The 21,768-nt window shown below is 52.6% G+C and overlaps 1 protein-coding gene across 1 annotated transcript in view; it reads right to left on the minus strand.

The window, feature by feature from the left end:
- TGM2 (transglutaminase 2) overlaps positions 1-16,496 on the minus strand; it is a 38,700-nt gene extending 22,204 nt beyond the window's left edge. The window contains exons 1-4 of the mRNA XM_009216140.2: positions 16,230-16,496; positions 12,534-12,713; positions 6,450-6,692; positions 1,678-1,796 (exon numbers count right to left, since the gene is read on the minus strand). Coding sequence (XP_009214404.1) covers positions 1,678-1,796; positions 6,450-6,692; positions 12,534-12,713; positions 16,230-16,239 — 552 coding nt within the window. The 5' untranslated portion in view covers positions 16,240-16,496. The remainder of the gene's footprint in view (positions 1-1,677; positions 1,797-6,449; positions 6,693-12,533; positions 12,714-16,229) is intronic.
- Between the last annotated feature and the right edge of the window lie 5,272 nt (positions 16,497-21,768).

The following is a 21,768-nucleotide window of genomic DNA, read 5'->3' on the forward strand; positions in this document are numbered from 1 at the left end:
TTGCCACCTTCCATTGGACCATCCACCTGCAGGGGCCCTTCTGTCTGCTCTCTTCCCCCCACCTCTGTGGTCCTTTCCTGGGCCAGATCTCCCTCCAAGCTGCACAATAGCCTTCCATGGCGTGAACCCTCTGTGGCTCCCTATTGCCATCAGCCTGATGTTCAGGGCTGTTCCACAACCTGGACACTGCTGGCTTCTCCCACCTCATCTCTTGGGGCTCCTTCACACACAAGGTATGCCCCAAGCTACAATGTACGTCTCAGGCGTGACGTAAACTTTCCAACCTCTGAGCTTTCACTTGCATAGTTCCCTTGGCCTAGTATATCGTGCACACACCTCCTTGCATGGCAAACTCCTATTTGTTCTTCAAAGCCCAGCTCAAATATTCCCTACTTCAAGAAGTCCCCCCTGATCCCCATAGGCTGTTATTCCTTCCTTCCTCTAAGTCTCATCTTCCTGGACTGTGATCCCCTTCAGAAGCTTTGCAAGAGCCATGTCCCATAGCCTAGCACAAGCCCGGATACAAAACAGGACCCTGGGAAATAAAGGAAGAAACTGACTTTGTTCTCCTTCTCAGGAGAGGATAAAAAGCCATGAAAAATCAGAGCCAATTCATTTTCTGATGTATTTGATGCATCACGGTCATACCCCCATTTCATTTCTATCCCACAGCAGGCTATGGGGTTGCTGGGCAGACAGTTTTGCAATTATCATGACAATATTCAGATGAGAAAACTTTGGTCAGAGCCTGAGACCATACAGGGAAGATTTCCCTATGGTTTCAGGGTAGGACCCTCTAGGCCTGAACATTGAACCCTGCCCCAGAGGCTGCTGGGGGAAGCCTCAGGGTGAACCCCACCCCAGGAGGCCAATACCTCCTAACACACCAGGAGGTTGAGTGGCCAGGGGTGCAATAGTTCTTGCTTTGTGAGTTTTCCCAGCAGTCTCAAGAATTTTTACAGGTGGATGGATGATAAATGAAATTTATCATCACCGGTTTAGAGAACCAGCCCAGGCTGGCCGGCTGGAGAGTGAGAAACCACATGAAACAGATGAGCCATCGGCTGAGGCCAGCCAAGCCCAGCCTAGACAGCCATGCACGGCTGACCCATAGACTTGTAACAAATAATAAGTGATGGTTGCTTTTAGCCCCTAAATCTCAGGCTTGTTTGTTCGCAAAGTATGGTTACTAGACAAGCAGCATCAGCATCACCTGGGAACTTGTTTGAAGAGCAAATTCTCACCCCCTAGTATTTTAACACCGTCTTTCAGTGATCCTGAGAACCACTGATCTGGGTGAGGGTTTAAAGCCCCTTCTTAGCACATGCCTAGCACACAGCGAGTGCCCTCTAAGTACTGCCTATTATTTAAATACATGAGCTTTACTGTTCCCTCTTCCCCCCTCCCCGGGATACCAACCAACTTCACAGCTCCCAAAGGCTCTCCTAGTTCTTTCCCCACCTTGAATCCAGGGCCACTGCCTTTGCTGTGTGACCTCAGGCCAGCCTTGGCCCTCTCTGAACCTTCAGCTGTTTCAGGGCCTTTGCATCCCTGACAGCATGAAGTGGGTGACTCTGTGACTCACTCCCACCTATGCAGCTTTGGCTGCCCCCAGACACAGGGTCAGGCACACAGAAGGGCCTGAGATGGTTGGGAGAAACAGGGTGTTGCCCCTACCTGCCCAAAATTCCAAGGTATACTCTTGATGAACTTGGCCGAGCCCTGGTAGATAAAGCCCTGCTGGGTGAGGACGTACTCCTGCCGCTCCTCTTCCGAGTCCAGGTACACAGCGTCTGCTGCAGGCAGGAAGAAAGGGACCTCAGCTCCGGGTCTGCAGAGGCCCCAGGGTCCCTGCAAATCTGGCAGTCAAGGGTGCCACCTCCCTAGGCCAAGCCAGTGTCTCAGAGATCCATCCTTCTTTTAATTAGAGAAAGTCACCATTAAGGAATAATCCCACATCAGTGAGATAAGGTGTTATCGGTTAGTGACAACAAAGGCTGCCATTTCTCCAACACTCACCATGTGCCGGGACCTGTGATAAATGTCTGGCCTGTGTTAATAAATTTAATCTCCAGAACAGCCTTATGAGGAACGGACCCTTGAAAGCCCCATTTTAAAGATGGGAAAACTAAGGCTCAGGAATATTTTATAGCTAGGAAAATTGAGACTAAAGACAGAGGAGCACTGGACCAGGAGTTAGGAAACTCCTGAGCCTCATTTGCTGTGTGACCCTGGGTAGGCTACTTTGCCTTCTCTGCCCACCTTAACATCTCACTGTGTCAGCCCAAAATGCAGATCTGAAAGGTGCTTTGGAAACGAAAGCCCTGAGGTAGCATGAGGGAGGCGCATGATTCAAGGGAGAGAGAGCTCAGTAGCAGAGGGGAAGGCCAAGAAAGGATTCCTGCAGCTCAGGAGAGGTGGGGTCCTGTCCAGCTTGAGGGAGTCACAGAGGGCTCCCTGGAGGAGGTGGCATCTGAATGCTGTCTTGAAAAATGATTAAGGTTTAGAGAGTTGGAACCTGGAGGGTGGCATTCTAAGCAGAGGACCAGAAAGAACAAAGTTTTGGCTGCTGGAAAATGCAGGGCATTTAGTTGTCTGTGGCCAGTGAGGGGAGAAGAGGGGGCTGAGGAAGTTGGGACCAGATGGTAGGAGGCCAAAGATCAGGCGGGCTTTACTGACTCCACTTCACTGGTGAAGAAACTGAGGCCAAGAAGGGGCAATCTGGAGCCGCATTATGACTTTGGTGAGCCGCAGGCAGTCTTGACTTCATGCATTCCTTCCTCCATGAGAAAAAAAGTAATTGAAAAATGACTGCCTTGGTTAATGACAACTATCTCAGTATTACATATTAAAACCTATTGTTCAACTTAAATGTTCATTTTTTTCTTCTGATTTTAAATTAAATTAAAACATGTTCACGGGCGCCTAAAAGTTTCCCGGGCCCCAGGCACTGTGCCTGTCAGGTCTAATGGAGAAGGTGGCCTGGGAAGGAAGCAGCTGCCGGACCCTCAGACCCCTGGGCTTTATCATGCCCATCTGCGGCGACCAGCAGCCCCTACTTTCATCACAGTGAGGAAAAAGGGGAAAGCGGCCAAGTCTCTTGTGTATTCTGATCTTTGGCTCTGGAAACTTCTATAAAAATTAACCCTGAAGTCAATGAACTATAATGGCTCTGCAGCAGCCGGAGGATGTGGAATAAAGAATGAAAGAGATAGGACAACCCACAGTGTTTCAACATTAGAATGAGTGTCAGCACTTGTTGAACTGTCCCCACCCCAGCTCAGGATGCCAAGACTGTGACGTCCCCAGCTCAGGTCTCCATCTGGTAAAGGTGGGGGCACTGGGGACGTGAAGCCTTGCATATAACTGGCACTCGATCATATTGGTCTTGGAGCTGACGTATAGGAGGGTCCCATTTTCCAGGCAGACCCGGCCCTTTCCCACCCATCAGACTGATTTCCTCCCGTAGCGCTCCTGCGCTCACCCCAGCCCAACTTCCTGCCTCTGCATCACCAGCTCTACAGCTCCCGCCCCGGGATGTGGGTCACTTTAGTCACTGTGCCGCTTGGCTGACCGCCACTCCAACCCGCCGAGTGAGGCCAAGCAGGAGGAAGGGGGCCATCCCCCAGAACCACGCTCCCCATTCCCTGAACTCTGAAACCCTGTGGTGTGGACAAGGGTGGGGACACCGGCGTCTTCCTGTCCTGTTGGCAGAGCTGCCAACTAGTTGCGACCCTCTGCAGTTGACTAAAATTCAAAACAAACCTATGGGGCGGGGGGATCCAGTAAGGCTACTTCTGTCCCGAGAAATCATTCCATTGGCCACAGGGTCTGAAGCAATGGTGCTCATTGACGCATGGTCCCTGCGTGCCATGAGCCTCCAGGCACAACCTCTTGTCCATCAGTGGGGGCTAGACCATCCACATGGGCAAGACACAGGACACTCGAGGCCCTTAGAAAGAATGAGCAGATGTGGCCGGGCATGGTGGTTCACGCCTATAATCCTAGCACTTTGGGAGCCCAAGGTGGGCGGATCACCTGAGGTCAGGAGTTTGAGATCAGCCTGGCCAACATGGTGAAACTCCGTCTCTACTAAAAATACAAAAATTAGCCCAGCATGGTGGTGCATGCCTGTAGTCCCAGCTACATGGGAGGCTGAGGCAGGAGAATCATTTCAACCCGGGAGACAGAGGTTGCAGTGAGCCAAGATTTCACTGCTGCACTCCAGCCTGGGTGACAGAGAGAGCCTCGGCCTCAAAAAAAAAAAAAAAAAAAAAAGAAAGAAAGAATGAATGAACAGATGTATGCAGACCAATGTGGACAGATCCTCACAGTGTATTGCAAGGGGAAGAAACCAAGTTGTAGGTTAATGTATACGGTGAGATCCTTTTATGTTTGTGATAGAGAGACAGAGCCCTAAACAATACAGCAGTTTCTCCAGGCACGTGCAGACTGGCCTAAGGAGGGGAGCCCCCGCAAAATATCTAACAATGGTGTTCCCCCAGGAGGAGGGGTCAAAGGGGGAGGCCGTTTCTCTGTAGTCTTGAAGCCCTCCCCTCCCCTTTTTTTGAGACAGAGTCTTTCTCTGTCACCCAGGCTGGAGTATAGTGGCACAATCCTAGCTAACTGCAGCCTCAACCTCCTGGACTCAAGAGATGATCCCACCTTAGCCTCCTGAGTAGTTGGGACTACAGGTAGGTGTGTGGCATCACATCAGGCTAATTTTTGTATTTTTTTATAGAGATGGTGAGTTTCACCATGCTGGCAAGGCTGGTCTTGAACTCCTGGCTCAAGTGATCCCCCTGCCTCAGCCTCCCAAAGTGCAGGGATTACAAGTGTGGAATTACAGGCGTGGGATTACACTGCACCTGGGCTTGAAGCTTTTCTAAAGAGAATGCTGTCATGGCCTACTGTTATACTGGGAAATAAAAGTCAAAATATGGAAACGAGAAAAATTTTAAAAGCTTTCTGCTCAAATATAAATTGCCTCAAAATAAAGAAGAAAAAAGATAAAGCAGTGGGCCAGCAAGAAGGTGGTGGTCTAACAGCCAGGAGGCCAGAATTTCTGCCCTTTTGAGGACGGACACACAATTCCCAGGAGGGGCCTGGCCCATGATGCTTGTCCCCCTGCTTTGTTTCATTAGAGCAGAAAGGAAACAGATCATTAGACCCGACTGCCTTGCTAGTTAGATGGGAAAATCGAGGCCTGGGGAGGTGATGCGCAACCCCTGCCTCCTCAGTTTCCTGTGTGTGAAGTGGGGACGCTGTCATGTCACCCTTAGGATTGTTGAGAGGCCCGACTGAGACAGTGCGTAAGAAGGCAGCTGAACAAACTGCTCCTACTCACCCCGCTCCCTCAGCCCTCCCCGCAACCTCACCTCCCTGTTTCCCTTCCCCAAACCAGTCTGGGTGAGATTTAAAACATGGCTGCCCACCTCGGCCAGGCACAGTGGATCATGCTTGTAATCCCAGCACTTTGGGAGGCTGAGGCGGGTGGATCACCTGAGGTCAGGAGTTCGGGACCAGCCTGGCCAACATGGTGAAACTCTGTCTCTGCTAAAAATATAAAAATTAGCCAGGCGTGGTGGCACATGCTTGTAATCCCAGCTACCCGGGAGGCTGAGGCAGGAGAATTGCTTGAACCTGGTGGGCGGAGGTTGCAGAGAGCCGAGATCGTACCATTGCATTCCAGCCCAGGCAACAAGAGCAAAACTCTGTCTCAAAAAACAAAAAACAAAAACAGGGCCCCATGAAACAGAACCAGGACATAGTGCCCAGGCCTGGGCATCAGCTGGGCACCCTTTTTCTGATGTGTAGCTTTTGAAACCAAGTCACTGCTAAGCCCCAGTTCATAGTGGTCTGGGAATACACAGGCCTCAAACAGTGAATGAAGTCCCTTGGTAAATATCTGGAATTGGGCATATCATTCTACTTCTTTGTATTTTTAGTTTTTTAGAGGCAGGGTCTCACTCTGTTATCCAGGCTGGAGTGCAGTGGTATAATCACAGCTCACTGCAACCTCCACCTCCTGGACACAAATGATCCTCCCATCTCAACCTCCCAATTAGCTGGGACCACAGGCGTGCACTACCACACCCAGCTACTGTTAAATTTTTTTTTTTTTTTTTTTTTTAGAGACAGGGTCTTGCTCTGCTGCCCAGGCTGGTCTTTAACTTCTGGCTCACTCAAGTGATCCTCCCTCCTCAGCCTCCCAAAGGACCGAGATTATAGGCATGGATCACTGAGACCGGCCTCATTTTGTTTCTATAAGCAGGGATAACAGGAGTACTCATGTCTTGAGGGTTTTGTGAGGCTGGAGCACAGTGGGCCCCACTCAGTCCACTTTGATGTGTGTCTCTTATCCCCTGTTCTTCCCACCTCCAGTGGCCTCCATGGGCGGATCCAGCCCTGCCCACCCCAACGCTGTGAGTGGACGGCGTGTGGCTCACCTGGGCACCAGGCATTGAACAGCAAGATGAAGTGGCCCAGCACAAAGCTGGATCCCTGGTAGCCAGTGGAGGCCTCCAGGCTGAGGCGATACAGGCCGATGGGGGCGTTGGCCGGGGTGGTGAGCTGCAGCGAGAGGGTGCAGTCTTGCTGGTCCACCACGGTGGCCGTCCAGTCACCCTCCTCCACAGCATCTCGTAGTGGAAAACGGGCCTTGGTCCCGGCCTCCTGGCTGGGGGCTGGGCCTGTGGAGGGAGAAGCAGTAGCTGTGAGCTAGGGGTGGCAAGGCTGGCACAGCAGGGCACCTACCTGGGGTCCCCCGGCTTGGGCTCCAGGCCTAGTTCTGCCACTAACCACTGAAATAACTTTGGCAAGAAGTTTTGTCTCCTTGAGCCTCAGTTTCCTCATCTGTAAAGAGGGGCTCAGAACCCCAGCCTTTCGGGGTGGTTTTGTGGGAATGCATAAAAAACCACAGGCACACACATGTCCTCAACTAGAGAGTCCTCCTGAGAGAGGGCCAGGCAACCCGGAGCCAAGGCTCAGTTCCACCGCTCTGCAATGACGTGACTTGGGACAAGCCCATCCCTCTCTCTGGGATCGCCTGGCTCATTTGTGTAGCACAGACAAGGATTAGGCAAGATGCCCCAGGGCCCCCCTTTCCTGCCTAAATCCTCTACCTGCTAGCGTCCCGCTTTTTCCCTCAGAGAAGGAAGCCCAGACACTGAGCAGGAAGGGACCTCCTTCCTCTGAGAGCCCCTTGCGGTAGGCCAGCGGAGGATGCTGGCTGGCCCACACAGCCTCTAGCTGTCTGTCTCCCTAAGCCCCCCCAACTGCTGTCCCCCGCATCTCCATAGGCAGTTCTGAGATGCTGGTCATAACCCCCCCTCTCCTTCCTACAGCCTTTTACACTTTATGAAGCACCTGCTTCCTTTGAGACCCCTTGCCCAGGTGAGAACACTGAGGCTCAGAGCGAAGGGGTCTCCCAAGGATATCCTAGGAGTTTGTGGCAAAGGTCGCATCTGAGGTGGGTCTTTAGCTCTCAGCTGTCTTCTACGGTGCCTCTCCTTCCCAAACAGGACGCTCCCCGGCCGGGTTCTCAAAGGCACAGCAATGGGCACACTCTTCAAGCAACCAAGAAATTCCCGAGGCCTGGGGAAGCCTGAGGGACTTTTCCAGGTGGAGGGGAGGGCCACCCCCACAGGCAGGTCTGAGTCATGGGCAGGGCGAGGAGGGGCCGGTCACTTTCTGGACATGGGTGGTGGAGAGGAGACAGAGGACGTTCTCTGCCTGGCTGGGCGGGTGCCCAGGAAAGTTTATTTTTATTCTTACATCTCCCTCCCTGCAGCTCTGCCCACCCGCTGCTGACATTATTGGGGCCTGCTCACCCTGGGGCTCCCTCCCAGCCCTCAGCCCCCTCCTCCCTGCCAGCCAGCCCCACCCACACCCAGCTCAAATGTAACCATGAACTAACAGGCACGACACAGGCCTCTGGGGCCCTGCCCAAGTGCCAGGGGCCAACTGGAAGCCTTTGAATGCTCCCTGACTTCCAGAGCTGGCATTCGGGGAGGAGCCGTGCAGGCTTGGGGTCCCAGACCCACCCTAGGTCTGGTTCCCCCACTCTGCCCCTGAGTACTGTGTGACCTGGGCCACATCACCAGGCCTCTCTGATCTGCTTTCTTATCCAAGAAGAAAACAGGCTTAGGCCACATGCCCGGGAGGGTCCAATCTCAGGTTCGAAACTGGCTCTATGAACTTGGACAAGTTACTTAGCTTCTCTATGCCACAGTTTTCTCATCTGTAAAATGGGGCCAGTGGCAGTACCTCCCTATAAGGTTGTTGTGAAGCTTAAAGAGGACAGGCATGCAAAGCATCCCACAAGGCGCCTGGTGTATAGTAAGTGCTCAGGAAATCATAGTTAGCCTTGTTCAGTTTTCATGAACGCCTCCTGGTTCTGTTTCGAAGGTTCCATGAGAGAGTTCATAGAAAGCATTTTGAACAGTGACCAGCTCAGTCATCATGCAGGAAATGTGAGCGATCGTCAGTGTTATTAGAAGGGGCCACTAAAAATCTGCATTCTCAGGCTAAATAGTAGATTATGAGAACTGGAGTGGAATGTAGAGATGGTCTAGTTTTATTGAAGAACTTCACAGATATGGAAACTGAGGCTGAGCGGGGTGGCGCTGGGGTGACCAAGCATCACAGTTTGCTCAGGACAGCCTCAGTTTACGCCTGTGGCCCTTACTTAATTCTTAAGGGCCCTCCTTCCAATCTCAGAAACGTCCCCGCTCAGAGGATCAATGATCTGGTCTCTGTGGCATCAGGCCTGGGCCAGGTCCCATCGCCAATGTCGCTGTTGACATTTTACCCTCGGGGACAAGTCAGGAAACGCATTTCCCTTTCTCTCTATCTTGGGACAGCCATGCACACACAGTCACACACACTCACACACCCCTTTCTTCCCAGATCTCGGGGGGACAGGAGAAGGACAGGCTGTCCCACGGTCCACCCGCTGCTCGCGTAAGCTGACTTCACAAAGTCCTTGGCTGTGGTTCTACACCATCCTCTTTGTGGGACCAGGGGCACCATGAGGATGACTCTGTGCCCAAATGACCACAGGGAGCCTAGAGTCCTGGCCACTATCCCAGACCATGGTGGCCGGGCTGGGATGGGGTGGGTGAGCAGAACCTTCTAGAGTAAAGCCTTCTATTCGCCTCATAAGGGTTACTTTCACTCCTCCAGGCTGACTTCACTCCTACGGCCACAGCCACACCCCCTCAAACCCAACCCCATCCTTGGAGGGAAGCAGAGCTTTATCCCTTTAACAAGGATGGCATTTGTCTAGTGTGGCCTGGACCCCATAACAGAATCTGTCAGGTCTCGAACTGTCTGGGTGAAAACACACATCTAGGAATGTGTGGGGTCAGGCCACACATTCACTTTCACATTCACTCAGCTCCATTCGCTGAGTGACCTTAGCCAGCTCTCCTGCTTCTCTGGGCCTCAGTTTCCCATCACAAGCTAGAATGTTCCCGCACAGGAGCAGAGTCAGCTGGCCAGGCCTTGAACCGAGTGCTGACCCAGGCCAGGCCTGGAGTTGAGGGAGGGCCCGGTTTCCTGGTATTGTCCCTCAGGCTTCCCCAGGCCTCGGGAATTTCTTGGTTGCTTGGACAGGGAAGATGTGTGCACTCTGTACTCAGAGATCTGGCCTCCTCTGTGGCTGCCTACAGGGGCTGCGGAAGTGACCAGGGCAGGTTGGTTATGGTTTGAGATAAGTTGGTGGAGACTGGAGGACAGAGATTAGCTGGCTGGGGTGGGAAGGTCAGCAGTGGCCCTTCACCCAACCCCAAACTCAGGACCCTAATCACCTAACACTACGCTGCCCAGACAATTGGAGGAGAAATAAGAAGGGGGACATCTGGGCCGGGCGCGGTGGCTCACACCTGTAATCCTAGCACTTTGGGAGGCCGAGGTGGGCGGATCACAAGGTCAGGAGATCGAAACCATCCTGGCTAACACAGTGAAATCCCGTCTCTACTAAAAATATTAAAACTTAGCCGGCGTGGTGGCGGGCGCCTGTAGTCCCAGCTACTCGGGAGGCTGAGGCAGGAGAATGGTGTGAACCCGGGAGGCGGAGCTTGCAGTGAGCCGAGATCACGCCACCGCACTCCAGCCTGGGCGACAGAGCGAGACTTTGTCTCAAAAAAAAAAAAAGGTGAGGGGACATCAGGAGAGTAAAAGAAGAGAAAAGAAGGCGGCCTTATCCTTAGCGAACGAGCGCAGGAGCAGAAAACCCAATCCATGTTCTCACTTATAAGTGGGAGCGAAATGACAAGAACACATGGACGCATAGAGGGAAACAGCACACATTGGGGCCTCCAGTGAGGGTGGGAGGAGGGAGAGGAGCAGAAAAAATAACGCTTGGGTACTAGACTCAGTACCTGGGTGACAAAATAATCTGTACAACAAACCCCCATGACTCGAGTTTACCTACACAACAAACCTGCACGTGTACCCATGAACTTAAAATAAAAGTTTAAAGAAAGAAAAATAAATAAAAAAGAAAGTAGAAATCACAGGCTGCCCACCCAGGCCAGCAGCTCACCTACCATTCCATTTCACAGAGGAACACACTGAGACCCGGCAGGCACTTGTGATAAATGTGCCTACTGCAGGGACATACGGATGAAAAGCCTCACCCTGCGGTCAGGGTTTGAAGCCTTCTGTGTCCCTAACTCACTGTGTGACTGACCCTCCTGAGCCAGTGACTACCTTTCTGAGCCTCAGCTTTCCCGTCTGCAAAATGGAGTCCTTTATAACTTCTAAGCTGCGAGGATTCAAGACAAGCATGCGTTCAGCGGGTGTGCCATAGATGTTGTGATTTTCACTACCACAAGCCTGACTTTTCTCAGGCCACCAGATCCAGTCCTTAACTGCCACGTACCCTCACTTTCCACTTCGTAGAGGGGGAAACTGAGGCTGGAAGGTCAGAAACTTGCTGGGGGCTCCTTGGCTCTGTTAGCAAGTGACCTACGGGGCCAGGGTGCTTATGGGGGGAGTTCCTGGGCAATGGGTGTGTCTCCACCAGGAGGCCAGGGGCAGGGAGCAGACGGATGGAGGAGGTATCCGAGGCGAGCCTGCAGTCCCCATGATAAGCCTTATCAACGGCCTTCTAGGTCAATGCAGGCCTCAGCCAAGGAATGCTTGCTGCCATCTCTGCCCTCGGATACTTCAGAAAGAGCTGGCCTTTCCCACCCCGAGTCCTAGCCAGGTGGCCCCTCACTGACCTCAAGGGAGTGGCTCCCACCAGAAACCAGCCCCACTAATTTGGCATTTGAGGGCATTTTCCCAGGAATGGCCAACAAAGAAAATTGGGCACGACGCATCTGGGAATGAGATGCCTGGGGCCTTGGCATCCCTTTACCCATTCCTGCGGCCCCAGTACGAAGATAAGCAACAGCTGCAAACATCCGCAGGCCCTCCCCCACAGCAGACACTTAAGAACCTTGCAATATGAGGGCTTTCAGATAACGAAACTCAGGTTCAGAGAGGTTAAGTAATTTGCCTAAGGTCACACAGCAGGTAGGCAACCCAGCCTGCGCTAGAATCCAGGTCTCTCTGTCCAGCCTCAGAGACTGAGGCAGCTGCCAAATGCTTGGAGAATGAACTGCTGGGACCCAGAACTGCTCATATAGAAGGCTGAAGCCAACTGGGCTCTTTCTCTGCCACCCAGGCCTGATTTGGGCCTGATCCAGGTGCCTGGCTGGGTTGCATAGATTTCAGGCTGCAGAGGGATTAGAAAGTTGTTTTGATATGGGAAAGGGCAGTCAGGATCTTCTTCTTTTTTCCTTTAAGGTAGTGTCTTGCTATGTTGTCCAGGCTGGATTCAAAGACCTAGGCTCAAATGATCCTCTCACCTCAGCCTCCCAAATAGCTGGGATTACAGGCATGTACCACCATGCCTGGCTTGTGGATGGGATTTTTTTTTTTTTTTTGAGACAGAGTTTCACTCTTATTGCCCAGGCTGGAGTGCAATGGCATGATCTCGGCTCACCGCAACCTCTGCCTCCCGGGTTCAAGCAATTCTCCTGCCTCAGCCTCCCAAGTAGCTGGGATTACAGGCATGCGCCACCACACCCAGCTAATTTGGTATTTTTAGTAGAGATGGGGTTTCTCCATGTTGGTCAGGCTGGTCTCGAACTTCTGACCTCAGGTGATCCACCCACCTCGGCCTCCCAAAGTGCTGGGATTACAGGTGTGAGCCACCGCGCCCGGCCTGTAGATGGGATCTTGATCAGCTTTCCTCGTTGAAGGCTGACCTGCAACCCTGGTGATAATAGGCTTTCAGAAGCTCAGGGGTCCAGAGGCACAGACTTGCTCACAAAGCTGGTGGTCTGTGTGACATCTTCTCCCTTTCAGGGCCTCAGTTCCCTCATCTCTAAAATGGGGCTAATGACAGGTGGCAATCTCCCAGGGAACAAAGAGGGGTAAAGTTATTTGTTTTGTTCTCTGTCAGGGGTCTGGGACACGTCAGGGTGGAGAGGAGGTGGTGGTGGTGGTGGTGGTGGAGTGAGGATGCAGGTACTCACCGGTCACAACACTGAAGGTAAGACTGTCTACACTGGCCTCGTAGTTGCGGCCCTCAAAGTGCAGGGTCAGCCAGAAGGGCTGGCCCCGTCGCACCACCAGCTTCTCCCGGCACAGGTCGGCCGTGTGGTGGTCTCGGCCATTGGTCTCCAGCTCCAGATCACACCTCTCCAAGACCAGATCTATGGAAACAGAAGGAGATGCATGAGCCTCGGGGGCAGCCTTCAGACCCCCAGCGACGCACCTGCCCTCCCTAGACATGGGGGCCTTGTGCCCTCTTACTCCCCATGAAGCACGGCCATTCTTTCGACCGACCTCTCTCCCCAACCCTGGTCACACAGGGGCTGGGCGGGGCCCAATCTCCCTAACCCCTTTTTTCTTTTTAATTTAATTGAGACAAGGTCTGGCTTTGTTGCCCAGGCTGGAGTGCAGTGGTGTGATTGTAGCTCACTGTAGCCTTGAATTCCTGGGTTTAAGGGATCCTCCCACCTTAGCCTCCTCAGTAGCTGAGAGGACAGGCGTGCAACACTAATTTCTTCATTTATCAGTAAGCTGGGACTATAGGTATGTGCCTAGATAATTTTTTCATTTTTGGTTTTGCCATGTTGCCCAGGCTGGTCTCAAACTCCTGGGCCAAGCGATGCTCCTGCCTTGATCTACCAAAGTGCAGGTGTGAGCCACAGTGCCCAGCTTTCCCTAAATCTTTTAATCACAAGGTTGTGACCCCTGTGGCACTTCCTAGCTGTGTGACCTCCAGCAGCCATGGGGAACAGTAGTATCTGCCTCCCAGGGCTGGTGTGAGCATGAAATGAATTAATGCATGTAAAACACTTAGTACAATGTCTGTTGTGTAATAAATACTCAGTAAACATGAGCTATTCTATTGCTATCAGAGGGTTCTTTTGGTTTAAACAGGGGCAGTATTTGGTATAGGTCAATGACATAGGCTTTGCCTTTAGATCCAATGTCCAATTTACAGGAAATACCCAGGGCTGAGGAACAAGTTAAACATAGAACCGGGATGTAATTGACAAACTTCATACACAGGGAAACTATTGACAAAGGGTCCGGTTTCTTTAATAAATAGATTGCAAGAAAGAAAATGAACAAAACATTGAAGAGAGAACCTGTAAAGAGAAATGTAAACCCATTGTGATGTACTGATCTTATTTGGATCTTGATTTCAAAAACGTATTTTAAAACATTTATTACATGTACAAGACAACCGGAAATTTAAATACTGATGGCATAATGGTGATATCAAAGAATTTTTGTTAATTTGTTTGTGTTAAAAAAGAGAGTCCTTATCCTTTAAAGGCATATACTGAAACATTGACAGATGACATGATGTGATGTCTGAGATTTCCTGGCGAATAACAGAGAAGGTGCACAGGGGCAGGAGATACCACGGTGGTCAGGGCTGGGTGACGGGGACATAGGAATTTATTAAACAATTCTATCTACTTTTGTGTATGTTCAATATTCTCCACCACAAAACATTTTTAACATGATAGGAGCTTTGAAGACTTCCAGAGGTAGATTTTAGTTCTGCTGTGCTGCTGTGTGAGCCTGGATAAGTGTCTCCCCCTCTCTGGCCTCCTCCTCTGAAGTCTCAAGGGGCTGCTGTGAGTCTAGAAGACGTGTTGGGAACCCCCTTCCCCAGGGCCAGCCCAGGACAGAAGCTTGATATGTAAAAGTTCCATTTACTGTTTCAGATGGAGCAGAGGACCAGGGCACAGTCAGGGTGACAGATGGGTGGGGGTCTTGGGGGAAAACAAATCTCATAAACCTTGGCAAGCTCAAGGTCAAGATTGGGAAGCCCTTAAGGTGGGAGGAGTGGGCAAGACAGACTCTCCGAGAGTGGGGCCACTGGACAGCATGTGGTCCAAGTGAGGCCCAGGGGCAGGAATTTGTTCAAAGTCACGCCGCAAGTTGGTTCTTGCAGTGGGAGAGCCCAGGTCTCCGGCTCACCTTCGACTATTCCAAAAATGACATGCCAAGTGCCTTTTATGTGAATTATCTCAACTTAAATCCCAAAACAACTCCGCTTACCTAGATGCTATCATGATTTCCATTTTGTAGACAAAGACACCAGGTGGCCCCAGGTCCCAGAGCAAGTGGCTGCTTTGGGATTGGAATCCAGAGCTGTGGCATTCCGTAGGATTCTGCCCTGGGAGCCACCTCACTACAGCTCAGTTCGTTCTCCAGCCCCTCTTACGACCCTCCCTCGCCACGTCCTGTGTTGTTCTCAAACCTGGGGGCAGATAGTTCTGCGCCACTGAAGTATCAGGGATGTCGGTCCCCGTGTAATCACAACAGAAGAGACCTCAGTGGCCAGAAGGGAAAACTTCCTGCTGGCCTGTTGCGGTGAGAAAATGTTGTTTTTGGAAACTTCAGTCCCAGGGAGCTTGAGTAGGAAAGAGGCCATTGTTGTTCCCGTGGAAGACCCTGGAGATATGGCCAGTCCCTGGGCTGTGGGAGCCGGGGCATTTTCTCCATCTATTGTCCGAAGAAGGGTTTCCAGAAATCACGCCCAGCTCCAAAGGTGCAGAAACACTGGGGTCTAGAATTGTAGGATTTATAGGATTTCTGCACTGAGAAAAGGCCTAGGTCTTCCAGGCCAGTGAGACCTCTGTCAGAAGTGCCCACTGTGACACGGGGCTGGGGGCTCATCATATCTGGCATCTCCAGGATCTCCCAGCCCCACTGAGCCCTGCTTTTGACCACGAGGGGGAGGGGGTGAGAAGATGCATTGAGGACAAGCGGCCACCAAAGCGACACATCACAGTGTATTGGGAGCTGGGTCCAAGGGAGGCGGGTGGCTGAGATCACACAGCAGGGTCAGGCGGGTCCACAGTTCCTGCCACCCATTCCTGCTCCACCTGCCCCATGTCCCTGTACCACACCCCTTCCTGGGGGTTGCAATGGGTGCAGAAGCCATCCCCAGATGAACTTGACCCAAGAGCCAGCTGGGATTCTGGGTCCAGCAGTGACATCCTCCATGGTAGAAATTCCTCCCGCTGGGACCCAAGACAGTGCTGCTTGTGTTTGGGGGTATGTGGGAGGAGGGTGCAGGTATGAAATTAAGCCTCTGTTCCACTCCTCTCCTTCCTCACAGAGGCACCAAAGGCTGACACTGTTGTTCTTATTTTATAGGCGAGACTCAACAAGTGGCCAAGGTCTGGGGTTGCAGAACGTGAGGGCGGGAAGAACCAGCCTGGTTTCCGAAGCCTCCCCGATAGGATGCTGAAAGCTCCTCTCTGGCCGCTGGAGCCAAGGACTCAGCCAGGCTTGGCTTGCACACCACTGGGTTACAGTGTTGCAAACTGTAAACTACTGTCCTGGCGGACCACTGGCACGTGTCCCCGGTCAGTCAGTGGGGGCTGGCTCCCTGATGTGTGCCTGGAGCTGTGCAGGGGGTGCTGGCCTGGCCTCAGAACACTTAGGTACGGGTGGTTCTTGCCAGCCAGGACCCCTTTGCGTTCCATTGCCTCACCTGATCCAGGGAGGCAAGGGTTAATGGTTATGCACTGTGGACCGGGAAACTGAGGCTCCAAGCAGCATCCAGGCGCCTCCCCACCCAGCCGAGTCTGCCTGTTGCTCTCCAAATCAGGACTTAGGAATTCAGCTCCCACCAGGTCCTGACCCCCAATGCCCCGGAGCCCCTGAGTGGCGGCTGCGCTGACTCTGATACTCACCCTCGGCCATGGTCGGGCGGGGGCGGGGGCGGTGGCTCCTTACACTGGCAGCAGGACCCTCCAAGTGCGACCACTGGCGGCTGGCACTGCCGAGGCGGGGCGCGGCGCTAATTTATAGCCCGCTTTGGGGCGGGCCGGGGGCGGGGCCCCGCGGGAAGGCGGCGACCTGGGAGGCCACCCAGTGCCCAGTCCCCGGCCCACGCCGCCAGCGCTGGGGCTTACCCAGGGGACCGGAGCCCGAAGGAGGGACGGCGGCCGGGCGAGGGCGCCCCCTGGGGGAGCGGACAGGGACACACAACTAGCCCAGGACATAGACACACCTGCACCCACAGAGTCAGACCTTGGAGAACAGACACGTGGACACATACACTCAGATACAGACACACGCAGCACCCTCACAGAAACACACAACGGAACCTGGGTGCACCTGGACACAGAGACGTGGACTCTCAGGTCAGATCTGGGATCAAGAACACCTCCCCACACCCAACACACACACACACACACACACACACATACTCAGGTACACATACACGGGGAGCAGACACAGACACACAGGGCTGTGGAGATACACACACAGACACAGATACACTCCCACGGATACACCAGACACAGCTGGACACACAGACACAGTGACATGGATACAACATCAGATTCTAATTGCAGAGACACACCAGGACACAGATACAGCCTGGCACAGCCAGGTAGCCTTGACTGCGAGCCACACACAGCTGTGGACACAGATGATCAGGTGTCCACAGGCACCTGGCACACATACAGAGCTCCCGGACGCCAAATGCCGCTGCTAGTTGTGGATGCAAAATCAGAGAGGGCACCCACAGACACACAAATATGTGGCTACTCAGAGGTGGGCACACATGCAGGCATGGACTCAGGTACAGACATGCAGACGCACCTGCAAAAACAGACACACCCGTGTCCCTTCCTGCAGCAAAACCCAGATAATCCTCCAATCTCACCCATCCTTGTATCCGTCTAATCAGCCATCCATCTAATCAGCCATCCATCTACCCATCCATCCACTCACCCTTGCATCACCTACCCATCCATCTATCCATCCACTCATCCCTCATCCATCCCTCCCTCCATGTTCTCTTCCCTCCCTCCCTCAATCCATCCATCCACTGAGCTTTCTTGAGGCCCCACTGTGTGCCAGAAAGGAGCACGGCCAACCTTCCAGGGACTCAGCCTAGGACTTCTCGAACCTGGCAACCAGGGGGCCTATCTCTCATCCTGGTTTCTCTGGTCTCCTGATCTCCTGTGCTTCCAGATCCACTGTGAGCCCTGAGTGGGAAGGGTTCCTGGAGAGACAGAGGCCCACGGGGCTCCCCTGGCACTTTTGCTGGAACAAGCTCTACATTCCGGAACAAGCTCTACATCTATTGATGAATTTGGACTATAGCAGCAGCCCCCATCTCCATTCCTAGGTGACATATGGAACAGGGAAAAAAAACCCGTGTTGCTTCAATGGATATTTCTCCCTGGGTCAAATGGGCTCTGGCTGGAGTCTCAGTGAACAAACCCACAAACCATGTTGAGCCCAGCTGACCTGTAATTGCCCCATTTTATAGAGATTGTTGCAGAAACTGTTCCCCACAGTTGGTGGAAGCTTGGAGGAAACAGCAGGGTGAGGAGAATCACCTGACCGAGAGGGAAGTCGGTCAACAGGCTAGGGTTCAAGCGTGGCCATGGGCAGGATTTTGACTCATTTTCTTCCTCTGCAAAATGGGGGCAAGAATCCGTCCCTCACAGACCTGAGTAAGACTCAATCTAAATGACCGACGTTGGGTGCCTTACATGGCGAGCATGCAATAACTGGGGGCCCTGAGACTTGGCACCGAAATAGCAAGTGTCCCAGAACCTGCCTATTTCGGACCTCAAGGAGAGACAGGAGGCGCAGGGACAGTCAGTTCTGTGGAAGGAAGGCTATGTTTCCACAGGTGTCAGCCCTGCCCCAAATGAAGGGATGGGTTTGGCCTTTTCTACCAGGTATTTTTTTCCTTCAAAACCCTCAGCCTGGGAGCTCCTTAGAAGACAGGGAGCCACCTAAGCATGTTATTTTTATTTTTTTGAGACAGGGTCCCACTTTGTTACCCAGACAGTGCAGTGGCGCGATCTTGGCTCACTGCAGCCTGCATCCCTCAGGTTCAAGCGATCCTCCTGCCTCAGCTCCCCTGAGTAGCTGGGACTACAGGAGTGCGCCACCACACCCAGTTAATATTTCTAATTTTTGTAGAGATGGGGGACTCACTATGTTGCCCAGGCTGGTCTCAAACTCCTGAGCTCGAGCGATCCGCACGCCTTGACCTCCCAAAGTGCTGGGATTATAGTCATGAACCACTGTGCCCGGCCCACCCGAGATTTTTAAACTCTTCTTGACCACAGTGTCCAGCATGGTGCCTGGCTCACCACCAGCCCCCAAAAATGTTTGATTTGAGAAATCATCAATTCTATCAGCAGCAGCAGCAGCTCCATTCTGAACATCATTATCGCCTCTTCCTGCGGGCCCGGACTTAGTTCATTACACAGAGTGGGTAAGTCACGCAGCCCTGGGTTTAAATTTTGGCCTCCTCACTGTGTAGCCATGTCCACTACACAGCAAGTCACTGAACCTCTGTGCTTCAGTTTCCTCATTTGTAAAATGGGGGCCGTACTGGTACCCACTGCACAGAGTGTCATGAGGACTGAGTGAGCTAATTCATGGAGAGTTTGTACAGCAGCAGCCAAATAGTCGGCCCTCAGTGGATGCTGGCTGTGAGAACAATCCCATTAGATTATTCCTGGATCCCAGCACAGGGTTTAGCACAGAATTCCAGGCCTGTCCTGCACCCAGCCAGCTGCCCCACTTCCTCTCCCACATTCCACAGAACTATGGCCACCTGAGTGACGCATGGCCTTGAGCAACCCCAGGATGTGACCAGCCAGGGGCAGGACTGGCGTCTAGGAAGGTGGCAGACAGAGACCAGAACCCAGGCTTGGCCCAGAGACCTGGATTCCAGTCCCAGTGACCTTTGCCCCTCTCTGGGCTGCAGTTTTCCCATTTGTTCAAAGGGACTGGGAAACCGTGCCCTGTCTTACCTCAGTGGTTGTAAAGGTTTCAAAACTCCACTGAGTCCCAGAGAGGGTGATTATGGGCTCAAGATCCCCAGACGCTGCAGTCAGGGCCCTTTGTCATCCATTCAGGGGAAGTGTTGTGCAATGCTTAGAGCAGGAGGGCTCTGAGGTCACTCTTGGCTCTGTGACCCTGGGCAAGTTACTAGGCCTCTCTGAGCCTCAGTTTCCTTCTCTATAAAATTGGTATAGTAAGAGTCCCTGACACTGGGGATTAGAGATAATGTTTCTACAGTGCTTACAGGTCACATAGTAAGTACTCAATAAACATCACCTAAGCTTTATGATGATGTCATCAAGAGTCAGGACTCTCTCCAGAAAAGGGAGAGTCCCCGTGTGTGGGTGAAGCAGGTTGCAGTCGATGTAGAGTATTTGGTCGGTGTTGCTCAGAAAGACTGTCTGTCTCACAAATAAATCTTGTTCCCACAGCCACTGATGCCTAGTATCCCAGCGTTAGAGAGATTCAGCCCCTTCCCCAAGGATTCTCAGGGCTCAAGGTGGAGACGAAGGTGAATATTTAGAAACTTTGGAATAACCCACTACCAGTCAGACATTCCATTTAAACCTCACAGTATGATTCTTATCATTTGTTAAATGAGGAACCCGGGGCTCAGAGACGGGAAGTGCCTCACCCAAGGCCACACGGTCAGGAGGTGGGAAAGCAGGACCTGTGCTTGCTCCCGCGAGGTTCAGAGGTCAGTCCTGTCTCCCTGTGCCCTCCAGGGCAGTCCTCAGGGGCCTGGGCCATGTCCAGTTCTACAGCTTTCAGCAAGTGAGGCCTCCAAGGACTGCAGCCTGTGCTCCTAACGCATGGTGTGTGGTATACACTGGATGCTTAATAAACGTTTATGGCCTGAGGGAGGGATGAGTTACCACAGCTAGAGAAAGAAGGAAGGAAAGAAACACAGAAACAAGATTAAAGTTCAGAAAGGTCGGAGACACTGCCTAAGGTCACACAGCATGACCAGGCTCTCAGGCCCTGGTTCAGCTCAGCCACTCCTCGAGGACAAGGTGCCACCAGGCCAGAGACAGACGTGGACAGCTGATGTGAGAGGGAGGGAGGGTGGGGTGGGCAGGAGTGTGCTGGGGAATCTGGAGGTTTTTCTTCCAACTACTGACTAACCGGGATGAGCAGTGTCTGGTGTGAGGGAGCATAGGGAGGGTGGGGCAGGCTCCCCTGAGGTGGGAGGGGGTGGGGTAGGGGTGTTAGGATGGGGCCTTAGGGAAAATATCAGGAGGCAGGCGTGACCTTTCAAGCGCTTTGAGAGAGTGGCCTGTCTGGGGCGGGATCTGGGTCTCCCAGGCTGTGGGGAACAGAGAACACGCATCTGCCTGGGGAGGGAGGATTCTTTCAGTGTGTCCACTTTGCAGATGGAGAGACTGACCTGGTCATCTTGTCCTTAGTTCTGATTCCACAATGTACCACCCTCCAAGTGCAGTCCCTCCCCCTTCCACTGTTCCTGCAGCTGGCGTAGGGTCCCAGCCCCTTGAGCTTGATGGACCATGGGCAGGTACTTTTATTTACTTATCCGAAGCGTCAGTTTCTGTTTCTGTAAAAGTGGAAATCACATCCCAGACCACGAGGCACTGAAGGCCCTGCAGGGCTGAGCCAGCTTACCCTTCTATCACATCTTCCACATTCCTCCCTTCCAGCCTCACCAGACACAGACCCCAAATGCACCCTGCAAACACCCACCTCCAGGCCTTTGCTCCAGCTGTGCCCTCTACCTGGGCTGGCCTTCCCTCTTCACCTATCGAACTTTAACCCAGGCTTTACCTATCCTCCTGAAACCCACCCAGAGACTTCCTTCTTGCTCTCTTGGCCCCACACCCACAGGACATAGTCACAGCCTACCTTGTATAAGTTCTAGTGTTTGTGTATCTCTGTCTCCCTCCACCCATCTGGCTCTCAGTGGCTGCTCAGTAAAGGCTTGTTGAATGAATTCATGACCTGCACCAGGGGTTCTAAGGAGGAGAGAGAAAGAACCAAGCCAGGTTCTTGAGGTTAGCCCGGGAGCTCTGTTTGATAGGATTTGTGGTGCCAGTTGCCCCTGGTAGGACCAGGAATCAGGGTGAGGTGCTGGGGCCTCTCTCAGTCTTTGTTGTCTGCACCAGAGATGAGAGATCTGGGTCTGACTTACCCTCCAATCATATCTTCTACAATCCCAGGACAACCATTGGGAGATAAACAAAGGACAGACCTGGGGATGTGTGGGTAGCACAGAGTAGGAATACCCGCTGCTGGGCCTCAGAGCGGGCACCAGCCTTTCCGCAGGCCACACTGCAAGTCAGGGCAGAGTCAGGCTGGGGCTTCCAAACACTATAGAAGTAAATAGTGGCCAGGACATTGCATGAGGTATGATTCCACAAGACTGTTCAATTTCTATGGGAACAGATAAGTAAATAT

Source organism: Papio anubis, chromosome 16 (genome assembly GCF_008728515.1).
Source record: "Papio anubis isolate 15944 chromosome 16, Panubis1.0, whole genome shotgun sequence".
In the NCBI taxonomy this organism is placed as follows: Eukaryota; Metazoa; Chordata; class Mammalia; order Primates; family Cercopithecidae; genus Papio; species Papio anubis.